The sequence below is a fragment of the Pelecanus crispus genome, chromosome Z (genome assembly GCF_030463565.1).
Source record: "Pelecanus crispus isolate bPelCri1 chromosome Z, bPelCri1.pri, whole genome shotgun sequence".
Lineage (NCBI taxonomy): Eukaryota > Metazoa > Chordata > Aves > Pelecaniformes > Pelecanidae > Pelecanus > Pelecanus crispus.
In genome coordinates, this window is record NC_134676.1 from 33619613 (window position 1) to 33639779 (window position 20167).

The 20167-nt window shown below is 36.3% G+C and overlaps 1 protein-coding gene across 1 annotated transcript in view; it reads right to left on the reverse strand.

The window, feature by feature from the left end:
* Positions 1-20167, reverse strand: part of PTPRD (protein tyrosine phosphatase receptor type D) — a 300998-nt gene that overhangs the window by 76017 nt on the left and 204814 nt on the right. The window contains 4 exon segments of the mRNA XM_075726637.1: positions 2019-2138; positions 9217-9329; positions 11753-11767; positions 17848-18008. Coding sequence (XP_075582752.1) covers positions 2019-2138; positions 9217-9329; positions 11753-11767; positions 17848-18008 — 409 coding nt within the window.

The following is a 20167-nucleotide window of genomic DNA, read 5'->3' on the forward strand; positions in this document are numbered from 1 at the left end:
GAACAGAATTTCAAGTAAACTACAGTGATGATGTCGCTCTAAAATGTAGAAAATGCAGTAGTTAGAATGGCTAGAAATGTGTAAGTAGTAAAGATGTCATATGTGAGAGAAGCAGGCAAATAGTTTGGTTACTCAAAGCAGGACATGCTCTGGATAGATGAGCTCTGAAGCCAAATTAAAAGAAGTCACCAAGCATATTCCCAAAGCTAACATTCCTAGTGTAGAGGAAAGAGTTACTGTGATATGAGTCAATGAGGTTAGCTAGGCATAGAAAAATGAGACAGTTAGACCTGATGTCGACCTCTGCTTTGAGTAATGACTCTTAATGTCATTTCAAACTCCTTCTCCTGCACTGCATGAAATGGAAACTCCATTGAATTAGATGAGGAAAGGTGAGCTGAGAAACAGACATTGAAAGAGCCCTGAAGGGGAAAGAATAGTGTTTTGACAGAAAACAAAGTGACTTATGCATAATCAAGAAAAACGAACTTGATGAATGAAGGTTACCAAGGTAACCGGAGACAGCTGAACCTGCAAAGGAAATGGTAAAAACCAAAAAAACCTCAAACCAACATAAAACTAACTTATAAAATAAATTATAAAAAGTGAAATGGATAGCTTGAGGATTAATAATAATGCATCAAGGTCTAGAAGACCGACTACATATTCTGACTAAATTAGAAATACTTAAAATATTTTATGAAATTTTGAGGTGACTGACATTCACATGCAACTATGAATGACTAGAATAACATGCACCATTGCTTTTAGACAACATTCACTGAAGACAACATTGGACATCAGACAATTAGAACTTCAAAAATGTTTTCACTAGTAGCAGATTGTAGAAGCAGGGGTTGTACAGTTTGGCTGGACACACATACTGACTGCACTAGTACCTTAAAATATGCTTAATCTGAAACCCCATTTATCAACCCCCAAAAGTACCTACAATCTACTTCAGGTGTAAACATCTTTGTCCACTGATGAAGATACTGAGTGAAAAAGAAGAAGAGCTGGGAATCAGATCTAGAGATGGGTATGTAAGGAAGTACAGGGACAGCAAGGCAAAAGAAAAACAGAAAAGATATGGGGTCAACTAGAACAATCTGCCAGCTGAACTTTTGCCAGGAAAAAATTTGTGAACATGTTTGTTTCACGCTATTAGTCTTTATGACCCTTCTCCAAAACACTTACAATCTTCTCTTCATGCTTTACACTATCACACCTAAAATGAAAGTGACTTTTCAATTGCTTCTGGGAAGAAATCAGAGCTGGCTAGAAAAATTAAGCTAGTGAACCCCAGGATCTCTTGAAATTACAAAGGGAAAACAGTGATGACTCAAGGGGGGCTCAAGCTGGAAGCCATGTTGCACAATGCAGTTTGCTTTGTCACCGTGAATTTCAAGAGCATGCCTAAGACAGTTAATTTGCGTTTCCTGTAAATGTAGCTGAAAATGACCATGTGGTTACAACACAGTCATACTATAGCATCTTATTCTTTTTATTTTCTTTTTGACTCTTCAACTTTTCAGGCATCATACTAGAGTCCAAAAGAATGTCCAGCAGCACTGGCCCTAATTCTTCTGACCCTATACATATATATTTATATATTACCTTCATAGCACATCTGTGATGGTGAGACATTATTTAAAGTAGCTATTACAGCAAGCTATCAGTTAACTAACAAAACAGAATATTCAGATATAATGGGGAGATTTCTTATAAATTTAAATTAACAAATGAGTCTGTAAGTACTAATTTATTTGAATCAGTTCTGGTTGTCTCCCATTTTCTTAGAAATTTCACTTAATAGAACTAGGCTATTCTCAAAATGAGTGTGGGTGACAGTCATCTAATAATTACACTGAATTGATCCAGATCAAGCACCCCTATGGAAAATATGTGAGTGAAAAGGCACAAGAGAACTCTAGATTGATCCAGAAATGGAGGTGGACGGATGTACATCTAAAACAGTGCTTGAACAGAGAAAATAATAGAGACAAAGATGTTTAGACCTTTTCGAGCGAATCGTGGGAGAGAGTTATTATCATATAAGGACTGAGTGGTAGTTTGGCTAGAGAGGGAGGACACAGAGCCAATCAGGGAGGCGTAGGGGACTGAATTACTGCTCAAAGCTGTAAAAAGTAAAAGCCAATCGGAAATTGGAAACAAATTAGTAACAGCAGTAGACCATCATAATCAATCAATCTCGTACATACAGGCAGTTCAGACATGCACAAAACAGTGTCTGGAAACTCAACTAAGAAGATGTCTAAAAGTCCAGTTACCCTACCGTAAACATAAAGGACATAAAACCAAAGGGAATGAGACTTGCTCATTGCATGATGAACCTGACTAAATCGCCAGCATCAGGAACAGAAATCTCAATAATTAGCTTACTGTGAAGCAATTTTTTTTAAAGATCCTAAACATCCATTCTTTTTTAAACTATTTTTGTTTACATGCTCCTCTGTATGCCACTTGACATTCCTAAGGGGAGATTTCATATTAAACATTTTGTGTAGAATGAAACTTGACAAAAAACTTTCTTTCTACAGAAAAAAAGGAACTACTTACAACTTCAGAAATTGGCACATTTTGACTGCATATGATCCCTTTCTCCACAACTCATTTTAGGCACTTACACTTGGACACTTATTAACTTTCTTCAAATAATATTTTGCAGTTAACTTATAAAGTAATTGCATTTGGTATAATTTCATGTTTTAAATATATAAAATGTGCTCTAATGAGATGATAAAAGTAGCTACTTTTAAAAAGAACTGCTAGAGGACTTTTGTTACATAATCAAATGAATCATAACAAGCCTCATAACAGAATATGCTATGAATTAACATTTTAAGATCTCATCATGTCTCACGCAAAAGCATGAGGCTCCTACTGAACTTAACACGTTAAGTTGCATGTAAACAGCAGGTGTAAAACTTGATTCAAAAAACCCTCCCAAAATACAGCTAAACACACTTATTTTTGTGGCTACAAATAAGAAAATACACTTATTTGCAGACAGACTTCCACACCAATCAACATATGTTATGAAAACACAAAAAATTAAAGACAAAATACAGCTAAATTACAACAGATCCTGTGACATGCTAGGAAGTCAAAAGAAACACCATGCTGAAAACATGCTTTCAAAGTTTCACTAAAATAAGAAAATAAAAATATAAAAATGTTTAAAACTCAAACAGAAAAAAAAAAAACCCCAAACCCACCACATGCAAAACACAGCTGAAGTTGTATCCAGAAGCAGCTTTTATTTCCAGATTTGGTAGAAGATTGCCAAATGTGCTTGATCTTATGCAGCCTAGCAGTAACCCCTCCACAAGAATTAAATGAGAATGTAGGGTTTAATTACAGTGTAGAATTATCTTCTGGTTAATCTGTGTTAAATACATGACTAAGGAACATGGGATACCATATGTGCCACAATTTCAAGGAAAAACTGGGAGAGCAAGGTCAGAATTCATCTGCATATTAACAGACATTAAACCTGTTAAACAGACTCCTTTACCCCACTGAAACAAGTGGGTGTTTTGACCTTGTTTTTAGTGTGTTAAATTACAATTTTGTTTATTGTCATGGTTTTATGATAAGGGCTTTTAAAAACGTTTAAGAAATGTACATGTATTTACAAATTTCGACCTGTAGGTCGACAGGCCCACAATAAACAAGAAGGAAGTTGGAAATTAACCAAAGTGCATAGCTGCTAGCATACAGACTACAAACTAGATGAACTGAAAATGTGACACATTATTTTCACAGAAATTTCTTTATGAAATGAGTTGTATTTCCGGTCCACATTGAATTAATGCTCTGTGATTTTAAAAACTGATTTATTACATCCTCATTTTTATTTAATAACACAGAATACCCTCCCACACACCAATCTATTTTATTAAGATGTTGTCCCTTTATAGAAAAAGGAAGGAACCAGTAACAGTGGTTACTGTTACTGATAATTATTCCTATCAAAAAGGCAGAAAGAAATACATATTTAAAATTTGGACATGCAAAATGGGAAAACCGAAAGATGACCCTGATTCAGTAGCAATTTAGCATCCATGAAAATTTAGCAAGGATACCTTTAGTATATTTGACAAAAAAAATTACTGTTACTTTAAAATTTCTTTTTTATACAGTTAGAGCTAAGCCAGAGAGTCATCTTACATGTTGTGTACAAAGCTAAATTTACAAGATTAGCTCTAGAGAAATACGTTGTTGTGCAATAACTAAAATCTAATTCCAAATTCTAAAATTCTTACCAATGTGTATATAATATAGCAAAATGAAGTCACTTTTATTCCAGTAGCATTTATGTTGTTCAAAACGAGATTAATTATTCTGGAATGTAAGTCATTTTTGTTCTGTATCAAAGAACAAAAGCTCTACCAAGCAGCCCTAGGGGCTCTGTAGCCTCGCAGCAGAATCCCCACCTCTGAGTGAGGTAAATGCCATCTACACTGAGAAAAGGGGAGACATAGTTTTCACACCCTGATCTAAAGTTGTTCAATACAATAACATGTTGCAAAACTATTGGCTAAAATCCAGAAAAAAGAATTACTGTTGTGAGGAGCAGAACTTTCAGTTCCATCTCCCAGCTAAGCAGATTTTGATTGCCTCTACATTTGACAGCAACCAAGTGGGATATCAGAGAAGTGCCATTTGCACTCTGAAGCCTATACCTCTTTTAGGTGCCTAAACCCTTCATGTGAGTCAAGTTCACATGAAGAGCTGCATGTAGGATCACTCAGTGTGAGAAAGCTATTCCAGTCTGGTTTTGCCATGGAGACAAACCACAGTATGTCCTTCAGCATTGTCATGATTCTCATAAACAGAAATAGTGTGGATAAATGAAGGGAAGAAATTTCCTGCTACCTTGCAAAGCATGTGACTAAAGCCAGAGGTCACTTTTTCCCCTTTTGTTATTTGCACCTCTTTCCTCTGGACCTGTTTTACCAGTTTTCTGCTTTATCTTGGAAAGAAGTTAGTGGAACTTCCTTAGGAACACAGGGAATAAGTGTTTTGTGAGCACTTACTTATCTAATAAAAAAGCAGAGTCTTTAATTCAGAGCTGTAATAATTCTATTTATTTTTCTTGTATTTCAAAGCATCTTATTTAGTTCGCAAGAGATAATGAGATAATTGTTTAATTGGCACCCAATTACATAAATTACTTATAAGTGTGACACATTTTATACTTAAATGAGGAAAAAACCCAGTCATTTTTGAGGCATGACTCAATTTAGTTCTTTGGCTGATTGGCAGATTGAAGTCTGTGCCTGAGCCTTGGGTCTCTCATAACCCACTCAAACCACTTAACATCAGTTATTTTCCTCTATGCAAAACCAGGCTTCCTCCTTTGATGAAACCTTTTGTGAGGGCTTAATTATTATCCCTTCCCTACCTTTACCCTCCCATGTGGCACAGAGATTTCTAAAACTTGCACACCAGGTTAATAATTTTAATACCATATTTCATAGGAAACTTGTAGAATGGGAAGAATGTGACTGACTTTTCCTCAGCTACTCCAGTTCTGGAAGAATAACAGACTTAAAAATGAAATCCCGTATGCTACTGAGAGATTGGGTATTTTCATGTTTACTCAAAGAAAACTTGGCACAGCTGTGACCTACTCACTGACATATGGGCTTATCTAACAACTATACATTTTTGGATAACACATATGGACATGGGATCTTTTTCTCATATGTAGAACTGTGGGCTATTCCAAACGTCAAGAATAAAATATCAAATTTATATATGGAGTTACTCCATCCAGTGAGGAGTGAAGCCGGAGATGAATCTGAATCTTCCTGGACAAGGTAAGATAGGAAACCCTTTTGGTAAGTACTAGATTAGTGAACAATGAAGTCCTGTATTGACAGGACAAGAAAAAGTGAAAGGAAAGCAAGACATTTGCTGTGCTGGTAGTTTAGACTGTGGATTTTTACGACAACTTCATGTCAAATTGACAATTTTATGACAAGTACAACATAATTGTGCCTAAATCATTGCCTAAATATCACCAAAGATAAAATATTGCTTTCCCATAATTTCTTTCAAAAAGTTATACCTAATCACGTGTATCAGGAGTATTTTGTACTTCTGGTCAGAAATTCAAATTTACCACAACAGGGTTTTGCTTTCAAATTGTTTTGACAGATATATCTGATCAGACCTTTCCTTATGCAAAATACATGATTGCTAGCATTTTTGGAAAGAGGCTGTTTAGAAGTCTTTTAAAGTATTAACGTTTATGACAAACCAGAATTTTATAGGAGTGTCTCATTCACCTCTTCCAGTGAAAACTGGCAATCTGGACATGCCAATATAATTTAAAATTTTCTTCTCTAACAATTCTTCACATTATGGATTCATTATCAACTTTTTTTTTCCCCTCCCACTGGAAGCAACTGGTGTGCCTGGAAAGTTCCAAGCAAACTGTGGATGCGTTCATAATCTAAATAAATAAATCATTATAATAACAATGATGTCAAATCATCTATTCTGATACAGTTGTACTGACTTGGCATACACTGATTATTAAAGTACATTCACCACTCTGTAATTTATTTTATCTGTAGGCAATGTTAAGAAATTGTAACATCTTACAGAGTAGATAAGGCCATCGTATGAGGGTGACTGCAGATATCTCAGTAAAAGAGACCCAACACATAACCACATCAACCCCAGTCCCTTCTCTCAGCTGCCTGCTTTTCCCCAGCAGTACCCTACTGCCTATTTCTGCTACCTGGTAGAAAATAAAAAATACACGTCTGAGAGTGAAAGAACAACAAAACCGACAAAAGTGGTACCCTGAATGTACAGCCTTTCCTGCCTTTTCTCTACATTTGTCTTGAAAAGCTTTGTCTTGCATGTTATTTAACAGTGTGTTACTATGTGGAGTTGGATCAACATTCCAGCAGGATCTAAATATCTCAGTTAAATTCAGCCAGATCTTAATGAAATGGTAGCCCTAATTGAAGTTAATGTGAGTTAAGTGAGGTTCTGCTTTTACTAGCACAAGAACTTGACTTCACTGGGGCTAAGATTACATATTAAGAACATGTTAATTAGCAAGTGTTACACAGCAAGACAAATCTCCTGGAGTAAGAATTTTCTCCTTGATATTTGGTTGCATGCTGAGTAACATAATGGTGTGACCTGTGCCTAGCGGTCTTAGGTGGTACAATAGTAGGAACAAAGATCATAATTTGATTTCTGTACTATATTTTTAATAATAATTTTAATCCTCCATTTTGTGAAAAGGTTTACAGCAAAGAAAAAGACCTCATAGTAGAAATGGGTTGCAGATGTTCTGCTCAACTAGCTTCACAGAAAAATGCAAACTTCCCAGATAAACTATAGCACTCCAAGGAAAGGTACGCTTCCACTCCTGTCCAGTTCTTTTCAGATCAATGAGGTGGAATTATGGTGTCTGCAAATGCCACAAATTCTGCCATTTCTTAATGACTTTACATTCTGAATGTAAATTTAGAATTAATTACAATAAATTAAATTTATATGCGAAGCTGTTAAGACTTGGCAGCATTTTTTTCTGCCTACATTTTATTTTAATTTATGATGAATACTAAATGGATAGGTAAGACTCCACAACTAAATACATGGACAGCAGAAAATTATGCTTATATACCTAGTTATTAAGCCATCCACTCTACTCAGTATATATCTGTACGCAGATAATGACTTCTTTTAGGCATAAATTAAACTGCAAGTACCATAATTTTTCTTTCCATGTTTCGAAGACTTGTATGTACACTTCTATCTCTGTAACAATCATTAAAACTTTGTATGAAAGCACTGGAAAACATGAAACCTTTGCTCAGTAAGGATGAGTCTACATAAATATTGCAGTCTCAGAAGCACAACTGGGAATCAAAACTTTTAATCATTTCCATTTACTGCACTTAGGTGCATATTGTAGAGAGGTCCCAGAGCACATCAACAAGATTCCCATATTCAGATCAAACTAAACTAGAAGATGCAGTCCTGAAACACATCTAATTTGCCCTAGGTGCTAAAGAGCATTCCGTGTACTGGTACAGACTAAAAAAGCAAGGCTGGGGTAAAACTCAAGCCTCTAGGCTCTTCCCTTTCTACCTCTGCCATATGCATGCAGTGTGGGTGTTCAGCCCCATAGTCATTGTTCTGCAGATCCACTCCTGCTGGGGCAAAACTATCTTAATACAGCCACTGTTTAGAAGATCAGAAATTAGATTTGCAAGTTCACTTAACCCTTTTGTAATATTTAGTAGTCAGCTTCTGCAGCTAATCTCTCAAAACCTCAAGTACTTAATTTCCTGCCTTTATGAGACTGAATTCATTATTTTTTGTACTTAATGTAATAAATTTGGCAAACACAAGGCTTGGGAAGATTCGGTAAGTAATTAGCATCAGACTGGGACTGTGTGCGATCATATTGTAAGAGAAAACAAGTCTACTGGAATACAATACGACCAAAATAAAGCCAATTAAAAAAAAAAAATCGACTCATAAAAAGGTGGTAAAAATTCAATACTATTTAAAGTATTTCCCTCCTGGTGTTTCTTGACTATCAAACCAAACAGCTTTAAGAAAACAATGCTTAATAAATAAAATAAGTAAATAAAATATTTGGGAGTGTTTTGCTTCTACCTTCAGAACTACTGACATGTTAATATTCTCCTTGACCCTAACATATAGCCGGATTTTAAAAGATAAGACCATTTCTATAGTTAGTATTTCTTTTCTGTATTGTTCATTTGCAATGTAGTGAAACTTCCAATGATGTTCATGGATTACCTGATAATGCAGTAGATAAGAGGGAAGCTTATTTACAAAGAAGTAGCTGTAAGAATATTGTTAATGAATAGAGGGATATACATTTCCCCATAATCTTTTCTAGCATTGCTAGGTTTAACTTGGAATATTAGCACATAAAACATGTCCATACAACATATGTGAATTTGGGGTCTTCTTTACAGAACTTTACTTTTGTTTCATGCAGGATTTTTCTTTAAATAAAGAAATTACAGAATTATTTCAGAAACTAACAAAGAAATACATTATGCAAAAATTCATAAGCAATCAAAATATATTTTTCTGAATAATCAATCTTTCTGTTCTGTAACATCATCACTGATCAGTTTGTGATCACAGAGCTCTCAGTGAGGTATTATTGTCTCTTACCCGGAGTTTGAAAATTAAGGCGTCGCAGCTCCACTGGGTCTGTGGGATGGTGAGAGGGGACCTCCTTGCTGTTGGGTATGCTGCTTTTTCTGGAATCAGATTCAGCCCTCTTCCTGCATGAAGAAGGTGAATACATGTAAACATAAGATCGAGGTGTTAGCTTGACAAATAAAGGTGCCTGAGTGTTTAATCATTATATTCTAATGGTGAGATGCTTGTGTCTGAAAGAGTATTTCATCCAGTGTGAATGTAAAATAATAATGCATGGTGGCTAGGGCAGCCACAATTTGCAATGGCAAAATGAATCTAAATATAGTAACGTCAGAGGGAAAATAACTGCATTCTGCCCTTGACTGATACTCTAGATCATCATTCTGGGCACCTGAATAGTTAACTATTATAAGATATAACACAAAACTTACAAAAATTTGTATTATCTCTATTTTAAAAGCTAGCTAGCTACACCTTTATTAAAAAGTAGCCAGCACTTCAGCATGTAATTAAAAATGAACACACCCAAGTTATTATCATTGAATACTTCATACTTTATAGGCACAGCTCTGCATTGCTTATTAAATATAACATGCATTCTTTGGGTACTTTCATATGACAGAGAACAGTACAGAAGACACCTATCCTAGAAGACACCTATTCCTTTCATTTCCTAGGAAGTAAGAATCTGGTCTGTTGCCTTTCATCTCTGTAAGAGCTGCACTACACAATCTTCATGCATCTGATCACACCTATGTATTCAAGGCTCAGATTCTGTATGAATGTTTCTGATCAAATTAAGACTTTCACTGCAGTTATAGCACTCCTGTCAATCTGTCCAAAACAAGCAAGGAAAGGAAGGAAAGAAGGAAGGAAGGAAGGAAACGTGTGTATGCTTCCCTTCCTCTAGAGAGAAGCAGAGTCCACATGTGTTCTGACTCTGTTCTGGTTAAATAGACTCCCATCATTTGACAGCATCATTTTCTGATGGAAAACATGGAGAACTATGTTACATGAAGAATATCTACCACTCTGCACTTTCATTCAGGAATCTGGAAATTTAATGGTTTAATTTTAAGTGGACTCCTTCTTCACCAGTCCTCTGTGAGTTCCTCAGTGAAAATGCACAATAGTTCATATTCTTCATGTAATATAAAATGAAGATGCAAACAGCAGTAAAGAGCTACTTTGCGAAAACAGAACTGAGATGATTTTAAGGTTTACGATAGCAAAATCTTTTCCAGATGTCTAACATTTGCTCGAACATACTATTATTATTGGGTTTTCTTCTTTCTTTTTTTCTAATTAACTCAAAATGTGACAATGCTAAATCTGTTATTATTCTTCTGGGCTCCGCTCTTAAAAATGCTCCAGTTGATTTCTTGCTGTTCTTGAAATGACGAACACATGGTGGCATTCATGAAAGGTGCATACAGCAAGATTTCAAAAACTATGCAAAGAAGCCACACAGCAACATCGTTGCAGGAATTATTTGAAAGTTACTAGTCCTATGATTTTATGGAAAAAAAAAAAAAAGTGTTTTGCTGTCAAAACATTCTGTCTGTTCTCTGGTAAATACCTTAACACATGTATTAACTTCTCTTTAGTGAAGTGATGAGGATTTAAATCTGATTCTTCTGGTTTTATACATATTTTTTTAAAAAGCATTATGGAGAAACTCAGTTAAAATTCCTTTTTTACTTTTGATTCTGACTATCTCAAACTCCTACCACAGTAGCACAATGCCCTAAGGTTCTTTCTTCTAAGTAAAGGTGTGTGATGCAGCTTTCAAGAGGTATTTTATCTATATTTCCTTCAGTGGAACTGCCCAGAGACAAGTTTCATTTACTTTTTCTCCACTTGCAAATCAGTACTGGGCAATGCAACTTCATATTAATCTACTAAAAGCACTAAAATGTCTTCTAATCATATATCTGAATATTTTTGATACTTATAGGACAACAGATTGGTTTATTATTTATTATAATTCTCAAGATCATTCTGCATTTTTCTTATCTTTCTGGACTATACAAGACATCATGATTCTTTCAGATTATACAATAGTTTTGACACAGGTGGAAGAAATCCACAAAGGACAAATGAGATCACCATATCATTTTCATTTGTAGAACTGTAAGTCAGCACCACGTCTATGTGTAGAGAGCATTATGGAGATTTAGAGTGGCTAACACTTCAATTGCAACCATGCATTCCTTCAACAGCTTTGGTTATAGCAAAGAACCACTGTTTTAACTTCATTAAAATACACATAAAACCATATGTACATTGTATAGCTGTACTGTCTCTTGAAAATGTACCTCATGGAGACACAAAAAAAAGCAGTGAAACTTGACTGCATATGTTACATTCTTTTCAGTGCTGTAAACAACATAACAAATCCTTCAGTTGCCTTCATATTGATAGATTACTGTCCACATTCACTTAGATTGACAGATGTCTTAGATCATTATCATGATAATGTTTTTTCCCTCTTTTTTTATCCTTTTCTGGAATAAATGAAAAGTGGTTACTTTTCAGTTCTCACCTGTCAGGTTTACTGCTCCATTTCAATGCAGCAAAGAGGGGAGAAAAGGTGAAATGTTAGTTGACCAGCAGCAAACAGGGTAAGCATGACAACAGGAGATGTAAGAAATGTTGACTTACAGTAAAGATATATAACTAAACCAAATTAAGAAATGACAGTTCAAAATATTTAATGCTTGGGAATCATAGAATAAATGGAGCATACAAGGTTATGTCCAACGAGAATCTTCTTCTGCTGAAAAAAAAATCTCTTTTAGACATTACCTGCAAAGTAGTGCCACCTCAAATTTAGCCTGTCAGATAATGGAGAATGGGTGTTTAATTTAAGCTATCAAAGTAATGTTAACATTACACTGACAAATGACATCTCACTAAGATGTAGTTTCCTCTTACATTCTAGATAGAAGAGAGATGAGAGGAGGGAGGAGAGGAAAGATGAAAGTGGACGGCAGAGGAGAAAGGGAAGAAAAAAAAGGGAGAAGAAGAGAGAGAGAAAGGGAAGTGAAGAACAAGGTTAAATACATGAGATACATAAGACTTGTACTAAACTAAAAAAAAAAACCAACCAACACTTTTAAAACTATTTAAAAAAAAAAACAGGTAATAAAATGACAAGAAATTTTTAACAGTACCCTGGAAAGTAAGGTAATCATAAATCTTTCTCCAATGAAGTGTTACACACCTTTCTAGATAGAAGGAATGTCACATACTTGAGGTCTACAGTGATCTAGATAGATCTGTAGTGATCTATGAGCTATAAAGATCAGCCAAACAGGGAAAATAATTCATTATCTCCCACCTACAGGTTATACTATACACACACTGTAACTACAGTGTTTGTCTATTTTTCTGCCTGTCTGTTGATCATAATAAATAGGGGTTCTACAAACTTTCAATAGCCTGGAGTCTGCAGTGATGAGATTACTCACATGTTATGAAAAAGTCTTTATAGAATGCTTCACCATCACTTAAGATTCCCCCCATTTTCATTTCTGTGCTTTTTTTTAACATCTGTTTTTTTCCCTTCAAAGCATGTTTCTTCTTATAGCTCAATATTCAGCAGGTGGCCAGCAGGTCAAGGGAGGTGATTCTGCCCCTCTACTCCACGCTGGTGAGACTCCACCTGGAGTGCTGCGTCCACCTCTGGAGTCCTCAGCACAGGAAAGACGTGGACCCATTGGAGCGGGTCCAGAGGAGGGCCACAAAAATGATCAGAGGGCTGGAGCACCTCTCCCATGAAGAAAGGCTGAGAGAGTTGAGGTTGTTCAGCCTAGAGAAGAGAAGGCTCTGGGGAGACCTTATTGTGGCCTTTCAATATCTAAAGGAAGCTTATAAGAAAGATGGGGACAGACTTAGTAGGGCCTGTAGCAACAGGACAAGGGGTAATGGTTTTAAACTAAAAGAGGGTAGATTCAGGCTAGATATAAGGAAGACATTTTTTACAATAGGGGTGGTGAAACACTGGAACAGGTTGCCCAGAGAGGTGGTGGAGGCCCCATCCCTAGAAACATTCCAGGTCAGGTTGGACGGGGCTCTGAGCAACCTGATGTAGTTAAAGCTGTCCCTGCTCACTGCAGGGGGGTTGGGCTAGATGACCTCTAAAGGTCCCTTCCAACCCAAACTATTCTATGATTTTATGATTCTATGGTTCTATGATTCAGAGTGTCAAAATTCACTGTGTTCAAAAGATTCAAGCTTAGGCTCCTGTATTATGAACCAAATCAAAAAGCTGCACTTTATAAGAGCAAACAGCACAAAGTCTGACAAGATGGCTTTCACTTCTTTTCACTACAAATGGAAACCCACTCCACAAACAAACCTGACTCTAGAAAAATCCAGAATGAAGAACATTTTGCTCTTCATCAGTGGAAGGCTGAAATTAGAGAACTTGTAATTTCTTAAAAAACAGGAGGAATAGCCACGTAAATTCATATGCTGGGAAAAAAAAAGGGATGAAAGGATGCTTCATGGGGACATGCACTCTCTTTCTAGTTTGTTAGTTTCTGAGATACACTGAACAATTTCTAGAGATCTTTAACATTCACTAACTGGGTTCCTAACCACCTAAATCCTGTGTAATTGAACATGTATCACACATTTAAAAGCGAGTCAAAAGTATTTAATGTAGGTTTGCCTAAGCTGTAGGCTGCAGCAGGTTGCAGTGCTTTATCAAAATAGGCATTGCCTCTAGGGGAGACTTAGCCTGCATTACCCCTATATCTAGGTAAGAGTTGGCTTTGTTTGAGATTTTGGATATAAATCTTACCATGCTGTATATATTACTCCATGTTTGAACCAGTAAAAATTTTATTTTCTTGAGGGCAAGAATATGACCAAAAAGAAAGTGATGCTTAGTTAATTTACTTGGATGCCTAAACTGGATTGTTTGGACTTAAGTCCAATAGATTAAACATCTGTTCCAAAATAAATGTCTCCCTTCACTATGACTGCAGGGTGGTATCATTGCTGCAATGACAGAGAACACTGAACTGGTCACTGGCCAAGTCAGTTCTGTTTGCCAGGACATCAACTGCAGAAAGACAGGAAATTAAAGTGTAAGTCAGGAAAAAATCATTTTTACTGTGAGGATAGTTGAACACTGGAACAGGTTGCCCGGAGAGGTTGTGGAGTTTCCATTCTTGGATATACTGAAACTTGCCTGAACATCCCTCTGAGCAACCTGCTGTAGCTGACTACGCTCTGACAGGGCTGCGATGGGGCAATCTCCAGAGGTATGACCCTTTGGTTCTGTGAAACCTGTGAGCTCTTCTGCACACAGTACATTAATTGGCCTCAATTTTGTTGGGTATTTGTCCTGGTTTCGGCTGGGATAGAGTTAATTTTCTTCCTAGTAGCAGGCATAGTGCTGTGGTTTGGATTTAGTAGGAGAAGAATGTTGATAACACACTGATGCTTTTTAGTTGTTGCTGAGTACTGCTTATGCTAGTCAAGGACTTTTCAGCTTCCCAGGCTCTGCCAGGTGCACAAGAAACTGGGGGGGGGTACAGCCAGAATAGTTGATCCAAACTGACCAAAGGGCTATTCCATACCATATGACGTCATGCTCAGTATATAAACTGGGGCGGGGGGGTTGGCCGGGGAGCAGCGATCGCTGCTCGGGAACTGTCTGGGTATCGGTCGGCGGGTGGTAAGCAATTGCATTGTGCATCACTTGCTTTGTATATTATTATTACTATTATTATTATATTGTTATTATTATTATTTTACTTTGTTTCAATTATTAAACTGTTCTTATTAAACTGTTCTTATCTCAACCCAGGAGTGTTTCTCACTCTTACTCTTCCGATTCTCTCCCCCATCCCATCGGGGTAGGGGGAGTGAGCGAGCGGCTGCGTGGTGCTTAGTTGCTGGCTGGGGCTAAACCATGACAGTATTATATTGCAGCTATATCCGATGACAACAAAAGGTACTCTTTGGTATTTTCCCCATCTATTACTGTTAAAGTACTAAGCTGCAATGAGCTTTTGGCTGTGTTCTAATATATAATCAAAAAATCTTTCTATGCAGTGTCTTTGCTTTCAGATTTTAAGAACAGTAAATGCAGAGGCAATAACCTTTATACAAACTGACCAACAAATAATAAAGGGGTCAAACATGCATTCCTAGTCTTTGGGACAGTTAAATATACTTCACACCAACCCACGCAACTTACCCACACTATCTGTGATAGAATCCGTTTTAAAGGAGGGCAAGACTTCTCCCCTTAAAATGATTCTTTTAGAAACTGCAGTCATCCTTTCTCTATGATTGAAATTAAAATGTAGAAGTAGTATTGTAAATCATGAGAATAGCAGTTCAAGCCTGTTCATAAAGGCTTCTGTGGCCAAAGGGAATTAAGCATAGTTGACCATTATTTGAGCTACTACCCTTCCCACTTCAAAAATCACGGTCATTTCCAAGTTTTATTCTTCCCACTGCATGTCCTTCAACATCATCTTCCCCTTTTTACTATTTTTTGCATGTGCTGTCATGTATTAGGCAGATGTCCTCTACCCTTTGTTTTCTTCTCTTCTTGTCGTACCTATTGCACTTATGCCCCAATGTATTCTAGAAATATACCTGTAAAATTTCCTGTTTACTCTATCCATGAGAATTTATTGTTTTCCTACTTTTTATTGCATATTTTTACCATGTCTGACTCCTGTAGCCACACCAATTCCCTTTAACAGAGTTAACTCAGAAATTAAATTTCACTGTTTTCTCAAAGCACTACACTAAATATCCCTACTGTCTTGCCTAGTTATTGTTGTACTACAGATAGTAAACCTATCAAATTCTAACTGTTACCTTGCATCCAGGTTGCATACTCTAGAAAAAAAAAAAATCTAATTATCTATTAATTTTTTTACAGAAATTAAAAGTTCACAGAGGCCCATAGACTGGTAAGACTGCAGTCACAATTTCTCAGAGTTAATTTGTCAAATCAGTGCAGTTTAACAATTTACAGCTTATAGCTGAAAACAGAAAAATAAATAAATACATATGGACATTTGTCTGAATAATTCTAGTACCAGTAGTAAATAACAGATGGAAAATGTGTCCCCCATTTTCAGTGAATGACAATCTTTTCTCACTACTGAAGAACAAATTTTACCTGATCATTTGTGGAATATGCCTATAATTTTTCTGGTAATAGAATTGAAGATTGTTATTATGGTTCCATAAATTTAATCAATATTTCCAGAAGCAGTTACACATCTGCTTTATACGCTATTGTTTGGATTTGTTTCGTAGTATGGGAGTAGTTCTAATACTCCAAAATAATCAGAAGAAAGGAGTATTTCACTTTTAGCACATCTCTAATGACCAGTTTTTGAAGTGACAGACAGAGACAAACAGAGGTTCACTGACTGCTAATCAATTAGATTGGCTGAGATAGTAGGCACTAACAGAAACCTTCAGGAGACATAGTATCTGCAAGCAATAGACCATGCATTAGGCTGCTGTATTATTAGAGCCCTAAAGAACATTCTATAAATGTGTATCTTTCTGGAATCCAAAGCTAAGGTTAACCCTGAATTTTTTTTTACTGCTGAACAAAGAATTCTCTTTCCAGAACCTGAAGCCAGCTCCCTACATGCAACATCAGAGGTATTTGACTGGAGACACTCAGAGTAGGAAGGTCATACAGGGTAGCAGAATTTAAATATTTAAATGCAGGTGATAGCATCATAGCCATTAGGTTTTGAAGACATACTCTATTTAATGAAATTATCCTTAGTGTGCCCCCCCCAGAAAGGTCACAGCATCTTTATAGTATTCCCCAATTAGACTTTATCAATACATTTTAAAAATGTATTAGAAACAAAATTTAAACATGAAAATAAACTTTGTAGTTTGATTCTTTGGTTTTGACTTAGTATCTTGACCCCTATGAACTCATTTACACTGTAGAAGGCTGCTATGTATAAATTAAGGCTTCATACACAGTTTTCATCTAGTATATTGCAAAGCAGAGGCAAGTCCTTTTGTGTAATAGCAAACCTACATCTGTGTCATAGCCAGTGAAAAAAGAGTAAGTGAAGTTTGATCTCATTGCAAGATTAGTAGAAAACAGCTACTGATGCTTCTTTAATCTCTCAGTTCAGAGCTTCAAAGTCATATAGATAGACTGACAAACTCAGGCCAACTGTCAAAAGTAAAAACTCAAATTACTTGAGTGGAGATGAAAATCGCATTTAACATCAAGCTGAATGTAACCTCTAATGTATTACTATTACATGTCTAAAAATAAGTTTTAAAAAGTCAAATGTGTAAATTCCATACATATTTATGTGCAAGCACATATTTTCTTCACAAACGTATGCAAAGTGGAAAAAAACATTTAAATGCAGAAATGTTAATGGAGTGTCATCAGCAGAAAAATGTACCCACATACCTGTAATTATTGGAAACTTTCAGTCAATCTACTAAAATTTCTGCAGTGTTCTGGAAACCATTAATAAATACAGAAATATCCCAAAGCAATGACAGTTACTACTGTAGTACAAAAAATACAGCGTGGAACAGTATTATAAAATGGCCAGTATATCAGAAAGTTACACACTTGGCAAGAAAACTAAAAGGTAAGCTTACCTTTTATAAAGAAGTATAGCAATAACAATACAGATGATAAACACCACTGCAAGAACTGGTCCAACAACCCAAATCAAGCCTTCTTCCTCATCTGTAATTGGTTGGGGATCAAGATCCATTGACACAACAGGATCAGAATATGGGCTGGTTGCATACATGGTCTATGCAAATAAAATAGGTCTTACTTAATGATAAAGGAGTGCATTTAAAATATTAATGATCCTAGATCTAAAATACATCTGTACAAGATAATGGTGCAATGAACATAGCAATGCAAAAATGCTATTTTTCTTCAAGTCAGGCAGCACATAAACTTACAAACTGAACGGTGTGTTTGTGCTCCACCTATTAGCAGTGATCTGCAGACAAATAAGGTAACACAGTCCTTCACAGAACACTTTGCAACTTAAGCAAAGAATGAGAAAATGAAGTATTAGGAAACTGAGGAATATAACCCATCAGTTACTATTTTTTGGTTTTTGTTTTAGTTTCATATTGGCTTAACACTATTTCTTCCTGCAAGATACGAAAGGAGACTTCCACAAGAATGTGAGTACTATAGGGAAAAATAAAAGGGACAGAATGTTGGACGTTCCTAGAAAAGGGTCCTATGGCAATAATAGGGTGCATTTTGATCAGTCAAAAACTGTCTGACAGAGTGTTCTTACAGAAGATGGAGACAACTTGAATTTAAGACTGAAAACAGGGGAAGCCACTATAGAATATGAAGGGAAGCTAAATACTCAACGTCTTTTTCAGGGATGGAACTAGAGTTATGAACCAACAGAGGTTGTTGAAAATTTTTGCTTTACTGCATGGTGTAAAGCCAGCTGGCCTAGGGTAAGACCTGTAATAAGAAAATAGTAACTTTTTTTAATTACGGTCTGATCTGAGATGTCTGACCTATGGCTGAGTGCAGAGTTAAAATTACAGACAGGAGAGGCTGAGGAGCCAGCCTGCTAAAACTGGATCACGTAAAGAACTCTGATCTACAGTAAAGTCAGAAGTGGAGAATGGTTTGTACTTATTTCTTGTCTTTGCTGGAGTGTCTCCACAAGCACTAAACTAGGATTTGAACTACAGCTCTTGCAAAGGACTTAAAAACTTCATTCAGCAGTACATCAGGAATGCCAGCTAAGACAGAAAAAGATAATCAGGAGAAGAGATTAGTTTTCATTTATCATGTTTGCACTGTATTCTGAAAGATGCCCTAAGCCAGGAGATGGTTTTTTACACTTCATTTGGCCTTGTTTTGGGCTCTGGGCTACGACACTGTCTGGGTTTAAGGTTAGAGATAGGATTAGGACCGGCAAAGCTGGGTCACTTATGCTAGCTGATACTGAGCTAGTACCCATGCCAAAGATGTCCAGTTATGTTACGGTCTTTTACTAAACCTGGAACCAAATGTTTTAGAAGTCTGTGATTGCTGTTTAGCAGCTGGGGCATCTCCATGTTCCATTCCTGAAATACATGAGCTGACTGAGGTTTTTTTCCAGCTTCAATATTCTCAAAAGATAGAAAAAAGCCCATTGCTACAGCAAGAAACTCTTTGTATTTAGCCTCTTCCTTTGCAGCAGGCAGAAAAAATGCCTGGAAACGGATACAGAGAGATACTGAGGGATAAGAGTATGAGTACTTACTACCTGTTCTCCAATAAATAGAACTTTGGTTTTAATTCACAACCAACCTGTATTAATGACTAATTTAAAGTTATTTATTATTTTGCCAAATTTATCAATTTTTTCCTTCCTCTTGATAACATGCTTAACATATTTTATAGACTGTAATCATAAGCTCTCTCAGCTTCCATTTTACTAAGTTAAATAAATTCAGACCTCCCCACACCCTCTTGTAAACCAAGTTCTCCATCTCCCAATCAACAGAGAAGTTTTGTGTTCTCTGAAGTAGAAACCTTATGTAAAAAGTATTTTGAATATTGGGAAAAACATCCCTCGCAAGTTACAACTCATACACCAGTAGGATCTATAGCCCTAGAAGAAAACCAGCTATATTGAGAGAAAATACACTGGAGCACTGGGAGTTGAAGCTCACTCACCCTTACAAACTCTTTACTCTCTGTGACAACCTCATGGTACTTAATCACATAGATGTCTCAGATGGCATGCTAAACCAGATATTGTCCATATTGTAAGTTTAGTAATGACTTTTGAAATCTTCAGCAGTAGGCCCTTGTATATACCTTGCCACACCAGCCTTTTTACAGCCCTGTTTATTTATTCCTGACTTTTCATCCTGATTTCTCTCTAACAAAGTAATAACCTTAGGTTTGTATGAAATGACCAATGCCTTAATTAATATA